Source organism: Protopterus annectens, chromosome 3.part1 (assembly GCF_019279795.1).
Source record: "Protopterus annectens isolate FY-2018-M chromosome 3.part1, PAN1.0, whole genome shotgun sequence".
NCBI classification, from domain to species: domain Eukaryota; kingdom Metazoa; phylum Chordata; order Ceratodontiformes; family Protopteridae; genus Protopterus; species Protopterus annectens.
The window spans coordinates 1,503,900,409-1,503,913,129 of record NC_056732.1 but is presented as its reverse complement, the minus strand read 5'-3'; the positions used below and the strand labels follow the sequence as shown (position 1 = coordinate 1,503,913,129).

General features: G+C 36.9%; 1 protein-coding gene across 3 annotated transcripts in view; it reads right to left on the bottom strand.

Annotated features, from left to right (window-relative positions):
* Positions 1-12,721, bottom strand: part of LOC122798538 (protein lifeguard 2-like) — an 861,262-nt gene that overhangs the window by 102,064 nt on the left and 746,477 nt on the right. For all 3 annotated transcript variants that reach the window (XM_044067573.1, XM_044067575.1, XM_044067574.1), the window contains exon 10: positions 8,837-8,932. In XM_044067573.1, coding sequence (XP_043923508.1) covers positions 8,837-8,932 — 96 coding nt within the window. The remainder of the gene's footprint in view (positions 1-8,836; positions 8,933-12,721) is intronic.

Genomic DNA, 12,721 nt, shown 5'->3' with positions numbered 1-12,721 from the left:
TCTGAAGTTACTTGTTTATGTCTTAAAATGGACCTGGGTCATTTTTTACCGATATTCTGGGTATTGGAATAATCCTTAAACCTGACTGTCTTTTGACTCATAAAGGGTTTGCCCTTCTCGTAATCAATAAGATCCCTATTTTTATGTGGTTAATTAACAATTTACAGCACATTTACATTTGTGAAATGTACAGAAGAAAATTCCATATTTTGATGCATCTCCTTGATTTATTTGTGTTATGGATGTGAGTGTTTCTTTAAGATCTTGGGTATATATACACACCCTAATGCATATGGTGAAAATTTCATTTTCAGTTTGGTATCAGCATTGAAAAAGGCTCTTTGGAGCCGAAACCGGTTTGCTTTTTTTTTTTTTTTTTTGTATATAATGGTTTATTTGTCTTAAATACCATTATATTGGATTTATAAGGATTCATCAGGAATAAAATATATTTCCGAACAATCCTTGAAGTGCTGGCCCATTTTTTGTGTTTCATACGTTTATGTTGGGGCCGTGCACGTTGTTCTGCGTGCTGCGTGCGTGTATTCTTTGGTGGTTTCGCTGTTTTCTTATTCACGCTGGGGACGCCTGGATTGCGGTTGAACCTCATTATGGATATCATTCTTTTTTTCACCTATGCCTGAAAAGATTTTTTGGTAAACCTGGATTTGGTGTTTTCTTCTTCGACATTTCACATAGACCTGTAAAAACTTAGACAGACATAAATTGTCTTGATGCGTCACGGTTGGGCCTCTATATGCGACATCTGCCTTGGACATCAAGTCACGGATTGACCTAGTCGCAGATGGTTTGCTAATTTGATTTCCAACTTTTTCATTTTACCCTCTGGATACTATCAAGCAGTGGGATTCTACGCTATCCACAAGTAATCTGTCTTTTTCTGTTTTGACTTAACTGGTTCATGAGCCGACGCAACTTTAATTGAACTTTAACTGACATCACAATATTTGAATGCAATATTTCTTTGGATATGTAAATAAAATTCTTTTCATTTTGGCAGTACATTTAAACATTTTTAGATGGGCAACAGCTCGAATTATATGATTGGGTTGTCTGTGTAACTGTGTGTGTCTATATGGATTTTGGTCAAACGAGACACTACCATATTATAATAAGGTGACATCTTTGGTTCCTATCTTCGGCTCCATTCTTCATAAGTTACGACGAGTGAACATAATCGGAATCACCTGATGGTTGGCCGTTGGTCGTTTTTTTACATATTATTGTGGACTTGGAACATTATTATCCATAATTGTGCTATAAATATATATTATGGCTTACGGTTTGGAACATTTTTCACATATTTGATTGTTATGTTTGATAACTGATGTATTGAATGTCTCTACACATTTGAATCAATATTATATATTTTAGTTTAACTTATAACCAACTATCAACAATTACCGGAGACAAATTTATATTGCCTCACGGTAATGAATATATATTGTTTTTCAACTGTGAGGTCAAACGTTTTACAGCGGTTCAGAAACTTTTTTGTTTGGCTTTGGTTTATGTTTTATAAGGTTATAGGCCTTATTTGACAATTTCTTACATATTTCAGATATTGTATATTTCAGTTAATTCTCTGTTTAAACCATCTGGGGATACCGAGCAATTTTTACATTGTAATATTACAATTGAAATATATTTGTTCAAATAACAATTGGGTTTCACAACTGGTTCAGCCGAAACATTCATAATAGTTTAGCAACCATTTTTTGGTTGGGGCAGGGTTTCATTCTGTATGGTGATTGACATCAAGGTTGGCAGAACCACAGGATCCAGTTTTCCCTTTTTTATTTTTTATTTCATTATAGTCTTATGTAGGTCTGTATATTCGTTTTTGCCAGACATATTAGTTTTTCTGGAACAACACGTAATTAACTGACACGTCAGTCTTGGGACCAGTTACTGGGTGTGGTACGGGCTCGTCACGGATGGTTTATATCACCCAGCTATTAGTTTTTTATTTATTGGGTTTTGTTGTTGTTTATTACAACCCCTGTACAAATATAATGTTGCTACATATTGGTATATTTGAATATATATTTTTATGATAACATTTGGTGTTAGTGACAGTATACAGCAGAGACGAAAGTCGGCTACTTCTCTTATTGGCACTATCAAGTGCAGGTATAAGAATACCAATACTGATACTTTTGTATCAGTTATTTTTCATTTTTTCAATTTGGCTTTTGAGGGTGTTTTATTTCTTAAAGAAAGAGATGAAGGAAGAGAATTGGGCATAATTGACATAACATCAACAATTATTTTGTATGTTTGCCATACCATTATTGTCACTATACAATGGATATTATTGCATATATATTCAACCTTTTTAAGATAATAATTGGTGAATACGAATAATAATATAATTTTTTGACAGTGGGTTCTAATACACAACCATTTTAGTACTGTGGTTGTTGGTTCACAGACCAAATACATTTTTTGTATATTATATTTTTATATTGATATAACTATCCGCGGCTTGCTTGGTTACCTTGTAGTTGGTGCCTAAGTTGTCAAAGAGACAGCCAGTTTAGTGATATATAAAGGTTTTCTATTGGGTTTGAGTTAGTTAATATGGATTTAGGTGATATTTTGAAAGGCCTATCGGCCGATAGAGACAATCTTGATGTTTTTGGCCTTAGTAACAGTACAGGACATATTTCTAATGTTCAATTTTTGGACAGTCAACAAATTTGTGGATCAATATTTTCCAAACTCAATAGATTAATGAAAAATTTACATTCCAATGTCTGGCATTTAAAACTTTTTAAGGCCTACAAGGCAAAGGATATAACACCGAGGGGACTTAGGGTCCGGTTACAACCCCTGGTGGCCAACATAGACAGTGAACTTTCAAATGAGTGGGCTGAGGCACAGCATCTAGCCTCTATGCATTTTGTTGACTGTCTGTTGAGATATTATGACAGAACTATACATACACAGATGTTAGAGATTCAACATTTATGCACAGAGGCTGAGCAATTCAATAAAGAAGTTTTTTATGAACAACATATTTCTGATCTTGCAAAAGATCTTACCACATTAGAACAACAGTTGAAGAAACGCAAAATTCAAAAGTTTAATAGGGATCTTATTGATTATGAGAAGGGCAAACCCTTTATGAGTCAAAAGACAGTCAGGTTTAAGGATTATTCCAATACCCAGAATATCGGTAAAAAATGACCCAGGTCCATTTTAAGACGTAAACAAGTAACTTCAGATGTCACTTCTGAAGAAGATACTTCTTCTGCAACAGATGGTGAGGTTCCCTCACGCCAGGTGTCTCCAGCGGCCAAAAGGAAACAACCCCCCCCTTTAGATCTCAGGGTAGGAGGAGGGGGGGTAGAAAGCACAGATCAAAATCTGGGAAATTCAACCTTACACAGTCTGTTGCAACAGATGGTGAAATAATTGATAATGTTTATAATATTTCCTCTTTTGAGTTGTCGTCTGCACACAAGAGTTTGCTTAATAAAGGGCTTAATTTTGTTCCATGTGCATCTGTCTCTGAGACTAATTTACTAAAAGATGTCAACAAATTTTGTGGACTACTTAATTTGAAACTATTTTTTGTTGATTCTGAAAATTCTCAAAGATCATCTGAATTTAGATTTGGAAAATCTGCATTTATTCCACCCATGAATAAACACGTATCCATTTTTAGGGATTGTGTTATGAAAGATTTACACTCTTCTACTCTGTACCAGCCTATCAGTCATAATCTCATTTTAGCAGAAAAGAAAGCCCTTTTAGAATTGAAGGATAACCATGATATAGTCATCACCATGGCCGATAAAGGGGGTGCCATTGTTGTTATGGATTATCAATCTTATACAGATGAAGCATTACGCCAACTGTCTGATTCCAGTTTTTATATGGAAATGAGCATAGATCCTACACATACTTTTACGGGTGAAGTTGATTCTTTTTTGGATTTGGCAGTTGATCAAGGGATCATAAATGAACAGGTATCCAAACAACTCAAGGTGGATGAACCTACTCCACAATATTTATATCTATTGCCTAAAATACATAAGGACCCACTTCATCCTCCTGGAAGACCAATTGAGTCAGGGAGAGGCTCTTTAACTGAACCTCTATCTTCTTTTTTAACACATTATTTACAGCCATTATTGAAATATATTAGATCGCGTATCAAGGATACAACAGAATTTCTTCAAATTATTACAGATTCACAACTGGAATCCAATTGGTGGCTCTGTACATTGGATGTGGCTTCTCTATATACAAATATCCCTCATGATGTTGGGATTCAGGCAGTAGCATATTGGCTATATAAATCAGATCTGTATTCCATGGGCTTCAACAACTTTCTCATAAAACTGACTGAGTTTGTGTTACGTAAGAATATTTTTCACTACCATGGCAAAATATATTGGCAAATCAAGGGGACAGCTATGGGAGCTTCATTTGCTCCCATATATGCGGATCTCTTTATGGGATATTATGAAGCAACATTTATCTATGATGTTCAGCATAACATCTATATTGAACATCTTGACATCTGGCGCAGATATCTAGATGATTGCTGGATGGTGTGGCGTGGAGAAGTGGACCAGTTGTCTGATTTTGTATCATATTTGAACAACAATTCTTTTGGCATAACATTTACGGCCAATATTGAATATGATAGGATTGTCTTTTTAGATGTAATAGTTACTAGACTTCCAGACAACACTTTAGCTACTTCTGTTCATAGGAAGTTTCCTGAATATAACACACTATTGCATGCTCAAAGTTCGCATCCACGTCACATCATCCGCAACATCCCCAAATCCCAGTTTATGCGGATTAGACGCATTTGTTCTTCTGATCAGGATTATGCCAATTGTAGTCATGACATGTCACAACGATTTATCAATCGTGGTTATGATCAACATCTAGTTTCTCAGACCATGGACCAAACATATAGGCTTAGACGTACAGATCTATTACAATACAAATCTAAGGAAGTAGCTTCTGCTACAACTGGTTCTGATGTTTCTTTGAGATTAGTAACTACTTATGGGACCAATACCAGCAAGTTCAGAGACATTATAGATCGACACTGGGACATATTACTTTCACATGACCACTTGAATCAGATTTTACCCGAACGATGTAAATTTTCATACCGCAGAGGAAGAAATGTCAATTCCTATTTAACCCATTATAAAAGATACATTCCTTATGTTTCACAACAAATTACTTTATTTGGAGATATACTTGTGGGTTGCTTCCCTTGCGGTCACTGTACCGCTTGCCAACATATTTACAAAACAACTGAATTTACTAGCAAGAATACTTCACAGGTGTTTAATATCAGAACTTTTTCTAACTGTAGTTCCGATTGGGTGGTCTACTTAGCAACATGCACTTGTTTAGCCTTTTACATAGGTCAGACATCTAGACCGGTTAAATTCAGGATTGGGGAACATATGAGTGCCATTAGGAATAAAAGACTTACTAATGCACTATATAAACATGTTATTGACCACCCATCTGCTGTTTTTAAATTTACTATTATAGACAGGATTACACTACATAGAAGTTGTAAGGCAGGATGGCACACGAAATTAAATTCCATGGAAAATTTGTGAATTATCAAATTAGGTGGGCTTTTCAGGCCTGGACTGAATGAATCTGAACAATAATTTTGATATTCATTTTTTATATAAATACATTTTTTTGTATAAATACATATTTCTATGGTGTTATAGTCATATGTATTGTGGTTTGTTCAGTATTTACAAATATTTACAAATATATATTCTTATATGGTTATATATAAAAAATATACATTCTTATTTGTTTTTTTAAAAATATATATTTTTATTTGGTTATTTAAAAATACAGACTTTTATGTGGTTAATTAACAATTTACAGCACATTTACATTTGTGAAATGTACAGAAGAAAATTCCATATTTTGATGCATCTCCTTGATTTATTTGTGTTATGGATGTGAGTGTTTCTTTAAGATCTTGGGTATATATACACACCCTAATGCATATGGTGAAAATTTCATTTTCAGTTTGGTATCAGCATTGAAAAAGGCTCTTTGGAGCCGAAACCGGTTTGCTTTTTTTTTTTTTTTTTTTGTATATAATGGTTTATTTGTCTTAAATACCATTATATTGGATTTATAAGGATTCATCAGGAATAAAATATATTTCCGAACAATCCTTGAAGTGCTGGCCCATTTTTTGTGTTCCAAATAGTTCAGAGACCTCAAAGCGAAGGTCACTGAAGCATAGACATGCTTCCATATCTGTCCATAATCAGTGACTCCCTGTTGGGGGATGGACAGTGGAACTTTCCTTGGCTAGTTCCTTCTTGGTGGCCGCTGCAGTAACCAAGGCATCAACTCACTTTCCCCAAAACTGCCTATCTTCATGTGGTGCCATTATCCTATCTGGTCTGCAAGGAATGGACTTACGGTGTCAGGGTCCTTCTATGCCCACTGTGAGATCAAGTTAATGAGCTCATTGACTGGCAGAGTCACCCAGGAGGTAGAGGGTCCAGTACCAAAAGCCTCCAGGAGAACAGATTCCTCAGGCATAGGGTTGCTGGGTGTCCAACCACCTCTCTGTTTAAGAATTTCTAGGATGTCTCCAAACGAGACATCTTCAGGAGGTGATTGTGCGGACCCTTTACCTTCATCAAAGTCTGTGTCTTCAGTGAAGGACTCCTCCAGGGAATCTATGTGTTTCCTCTTATACATCCTCTTATTGATTTCCTCAATGGGGTGCACTGGGGAGGTATCAGAAAAGGAGATTACAATTCCCTGGGCAGGAGCTTGGGTTTTTTGTACTGGCTGTCCCTGTGGAAGGAGGATGGTGAGAGTCTGAGCTCTGAAACATCATCGTAGAAGACTTAGGATCTGAGAAGGATAGTTCCATCAGAACTGTCAAGGCAGAAAATACTCTCTTCACAGCCTTGAAGGAAGAGCAGCTCAGAGAGAGGACATCAGATCTGAGAAGACAAGCTTCTGAATCGTAGCCCCCCCCTCCCCCCCGTTCCAAGGGCAAAACCTCCTAGTTCGAAGCCAGAGCCAAGCTGTCCAGTGCCAAGGCTCCAAGGTGTAGCGTGGCTCTGAAAGCTTTGGGGTCAAATGCAGCACCTAGGATCTGACAGGTAGACTATGAGTGCAGGAGCTCTCCAGATCCAACAGGATTGGAGCTCTCAGAGAAAATCTCGGATCTAAGGATAATGTTATCTTCAGATCTGAGCCAGATGGATCCAGATGGCTCAGATTCAAAAACCCTGAAGTAACAAGAATTGGAGGAGGAATCTGCAAAGGGGAAGTAGCAGACATATGGATCTCCTGACCCAGAGGAGTAGGAGCTGAAGGAACTTCAATCTGACTCTGTACCAACATAACCTTCCTCAACAGTCTCTCTACGTCTTCTTCTGAAAGGCTTCTGGAAGAACGAGTGGAGTATATGGACAGTCACCTGGGACTTTCTAAAAATAGGGAAGGTACCCTGCCAGGAATTGGGTCCAGTGATGGGGAGTACCTTGTGCTTGGTAGTAGTTTGGCAGCTGGCCGAAAGTCAGGTTTGAATTGCACTGGATCTGAAGAAGTCAGATCTGAGAGCTTTGTCTTCACTGGATCTAACTTAGGAGGTATGGGATCAAATAGTTTTTTTCTTAGCAGGATACTGTATTTTTGCCTTTTACAGATTCGGGGTTGAGACTGAGTCCTTATGAGAACTCTTTCTTGAGGAGTCTGAAACTGATGAGGAGGAAGATGGCTTTGGAAAAGAGGTTTTTGTAATTTTGTCATTTTTGTGTTAAAGGATGAACCCTCTGATATAGCCTCTCCAAATGAAGAAGGAAGAAGACCTTCAATATCAGCATATTCTTGCATTCTACTAATGCACAAGGATTAAAGCCATGGCATATACATCAGTCCAGAGGGCCTAAACAACAGACACATTGTGTGTGGGCATTGCAAAGTGGCAGTTTGTGCCTGCACTTTGAATGTTTTTCAAATCTTGCTGGTCTGTCCACCATCACTAAGTCAAAATATAAGTGCTGATGAGAAACAAAACAACCATTAACAATACAAAAAGACAGTAGAGAAGAAAAGTTTTTTTTTTAGATAGTGAAATACATAGAGAAATAAAGGGAAAGGGAAGCAAATACCAATAATGGTAAAGGAGTTACAACAGTGTCGTAGAAGGGAAGAAGATGCTATCAACAGTACCTAAGGAGTACAAAAATTTTATGATAGGCAGAAAAGGGGTTAGAAATGGCATGAAACAACAAGAAGTTTATAAATGTAGCTAAGCAATAATAGAAAAGTTTTTTTTAAGTAAGGAATACAACAAAATAATATACTTATCTGAAGAATGCTCAAGAGAGAGATGGAAAACCACATCTTTTTCATTGAAGTGGCAAATGAGATCTGAGGTAATTGGGGTTGGTGCATTGTGGGTAAGGGAGAAGCTCAAGAGTTTTTGGTTGCCACGAGCTTTAGCAATGGCCGATTTCGATTTGAGGGATCGGATCCGAGTCCATCAGTTAAGAACAGAATGAAAATTGACAACATCAGATCTAATATAACACACACGTGCACACGCACACACACACAACTTTTACCTAAATAAGCACACAACAGTCCCTATGCCTATCGAAATAAACACAGAACAGTCCATATGCTCAACTGTTACTTACAGCACACGGATATTCAAATAAGAAATAATATACATTTATTAAAGGATGACTGAAATTATAAGTGACAGTGAAATAAGAATTTGTTTACTACAAATAACCAACCTCCTTCCACACGATTTACTTACATATCCAAAAGGAATGGTAAAAGCCATAACCAGGCCTGTCAGCAGCAGTGTCATCGATAAGGCAAACATCAGTCCATGGCAAGAAGTGAAATCAAACTGCATGAGGAAAATAAATCAAAGCAGTTAGCATACAAATAGGTAAGGTGGCAAGAAATGTGTATGTTACAGAATGTGTGCAGAATGGGGTTGGGTGGTAGGGGGCTGCCCTGTTTGCAACAGACCCAGAGCACAGCAGCACTCTTTCTGTCAGGTAGTTTGAAACTAGTGGTTGACAATTTGACCAGTGATTTAACTGTGACACAGCTGAAATAATTCACAAATAGAAATGGCTGCTTTTGAAGGCTAAAACTCCTTGTAACCATCCCATAAGAAACTTGATATACTAATACATGTTGCTGTCAATGCACTCAACCAGCTTAGCAACCAAGCTGGGGTAGTTAAAAGATGAAAAGAAAGAGAAGGGAATGCAGTGAGGCTAGTAACAAGGAAATTTCCCAACCATTACATGAGCACTGATCATCTGTTCAATTCTACCCAGTATACTGGGGAGCTAGTTTCCAGCAATATCAATTATTCAGTAAATTTACTTTATTAATATATATATATATATATATATATATATATATATATATATATATATATATATATATATATACACAACTAAGTACAGTATACTAAAACAGAAAAATCATAAAATAAACATAAAAAAGTCAAAGAATTTACGACAATGCTGGCTAAAACAATTCTCAAAACCACGAATGCCTTTTTGAAAAAAAAAAGTCTTACTCATTCCTTCCAGTACAGCTCTTTTGAGTGTGTACCTTTAACTCCCAGTGTGTGTGGCTTGAGCCTTAAACAGAAGTTACCTTACAGTTCTAACAAATACTCATTGGCAGAGGTCAAATAGCAATACAATTGTGTTTGCCATCATGAATGCCTCACAAAAATATTCTGATATCTTGTATGTAGCAATGTTTTGGAATTATTAATGCAAATATGAACAAGCAATATTTGACACCTATGATGTAACTGCAAAAATGCCTGGATGCACATCTCTTAGTGGCCCCACACATACTCAAAAAGACACGGTCTCACACAACTCATAACTCTGAAAATCATAGTAGCTCTGCTTCCAAGCCCATAACGTAACACACCACACATCCTAACATTCTAGTTAAAGGAGGATTCCATTTTAAGACATACTGATGTCCACCTTACCAAGGTAAACAAGGAGGAGATTAAGCGAGCTGTTTGTCTGGAGACAGGATCCATCAGATAATGCATGCACTTAGGTCTTTAAACCACAAGTACTAGTATGACATGGTCATATTCCATGTTGGCATAAATCACCTAAGATGTACCTCACTGGACTATATGAAGAGAGACGTGATGGAGCTCTCTAAATATGTGTCCCAGGTGGGTATGAATCAAGTCTTGAGTAGCATCCTACCTTCACCAATGATGATGCCACAGTACCAGCAAAAAAATGACTGGCTTCAACAACTGGCTTAGTTGCTGGTGTCACAATAAGTGGGATCTAATATAGGTCAACCTGGGGATACAGGATCAACAAACCATGATGCTTTGCCAGAGATGGTTTGCACTTGTCACAACTTGGCTTCTGGATACTGGCAAAAACTTTATTTATCTCCATAGTGCCTTTTTAGACCGTGCCATGTTGTTAAACCCACCAACATAACAAAAATCACTAATGACTACATAAACGTCCTGCTGCTCTATGCTAAGAATTATAATAAAAAACTGCACTCCCTGGAAGCACTCCTCACCCTGGAGAATGCAGACATATGTGCAATCATGAAATCATGGTTCAGAACCATGGAAAGCACCTTGACTATCAAAGGCTGCAATGCCTTTTATACATTTCAATCCCCTAAACTCAGGATAAAACAAAGGGAGGAGGTGCCTCAGACGGAGACTCTCAGTGCACATAAAGGACAAGTACTCCACTAGACTGGTCCAACAACATGACTCGCTTGAGCTGCTTCAAGACAATTAACCATAGGTATGAACCCCTATCATAATCCTTGCAAGCTACAGATCACTAAAAAAAATAGAGAAACAAACCAGCAATCAAAGTCCAACAAAAAAAGCAGCAGAAACAGCTTCAAGCAACCAAAAATGTGTTTAATCCAAAAGGTTAAAACCAACTGGTTGAACAGCACATAAAAACCCAAAACAGCACACTGTAAACATCCAGAAGATAAGTGCTTTCATTCCACCATTAAATTATACAGGAACTTCATCAGGTAATTACTTAAAACACAACTACCATTCTTAAATAGCCGTGAACCAATCACACATAAACCTACAACCAATAGTAGTAAAATATGTTACTACAATGGAACACACCCCTCCTTTCATTCATAAAACTACATACAAACAGAGCATAAAATTATATAAAAAACATATATATGTATAAAAATATACTTTTTATCTATTTAAATCTTTAAGTTTAAGCAAACACTTGATACTTTCAGTTTCATTTAGACCTGGCCAAAAACAAGCATTCAGACAGAGTTGTCACAGCAGCTCAGCCTTTTCAAGCAAGAGGGGCCATGCACCTTCTCTTTCTAGTAATGACAAAGTCTGTAACACAATAAACTTAAAAACATGTCCAGGGTTATTGGCTACATACCTTGCCAGTCCGTTAGTCTCTTTCCCCAAATGAATGTCACTCAAATGTTCACTCATTCTATTTTTCAATTTGTGCTCGGATTTCCCCGCATAAAAACAAGAATAGTGTAAGCAAATAGCACAATACACTATCCAAGCCGTATTACAGTTCAGTCTACCATAAATATTCACCCTATAATTGTTAATACAAACCTCACTGGTTTCAAGAATATACTAACAAAAAACACATGCACCACACTTATGCATATGTCCTATTTTTTTGAATAGGCGCTATATGTTCAGAAGCTGACTTTAAATTCCATCCCTTTTTGTATACAAATATAGGGGAATTACCTATGCAATCCCTTAAAGCATTTTCTCTCCACAAAAATCTCTCAGTTTTTAATTAAAATATTTCTGATGCGATAACTCTCCTTATTAAATGTGGTGACAAAAGCATTCGAGAAATTCCTATTAACATGCACTATTCTGTCATGATTGTCATTTGTATTTTGTTCAGTGGCATTCAGTCTCACAGGTTCAAGGGCATAGTTACAGACTGGCCGAATCAGTTCAGTGCCCATCACTCTGTTGTACTTTTCACTTAAAATGGGGTTAAATAACCCTTAGCTTTCTTCTCAATGACTTCACTATTCAGTTCATTGATTAAAGAGGCAGGGTAGCCATTTGGAGAAACTTTTTTTTCATCTTACTGATCTGAGTTAAGAAGGATGACCAAGTAGTAACCATCCTTGCTGCTCAAACAAATTGTCCTTTGACAACTGCTTGCTTCTGTGTAAAAGGGTGGTTACTACTAAAATGTAATAACGTGTTGGAATATGTTATCGTCCGATAGATTTCTGCTACAAATCTACTGTCTGGTATGTCCTTGATGACAAAGACATCCAAACATGCTATTTGGTCAACATTCATTGAGTAGGTAAATTTCAAAAATGATGTAGCACTGTTGATATAGTCTATAAAACCATCAACAGCTGAAATGGAGCCCTTCCATAAAATAAAAATGTCATCCAAAAGTGGGTATATGAAACACAGTAAGTATACTAGATTGATGGAAACAAAAACCTCCTCTCCCATTCAAGCAAGACAATGTTAGCATATAGCCCACCCGACAAGGACCCCATAGCCACCTCTTCTTTTTGACGGTAAAGTTCTTTATTAAATAAAATAAAGTTTGACCTAAACACCATGTCCAACAATTGTTCGTAAGTATTAATCAGCTGTTGTGAC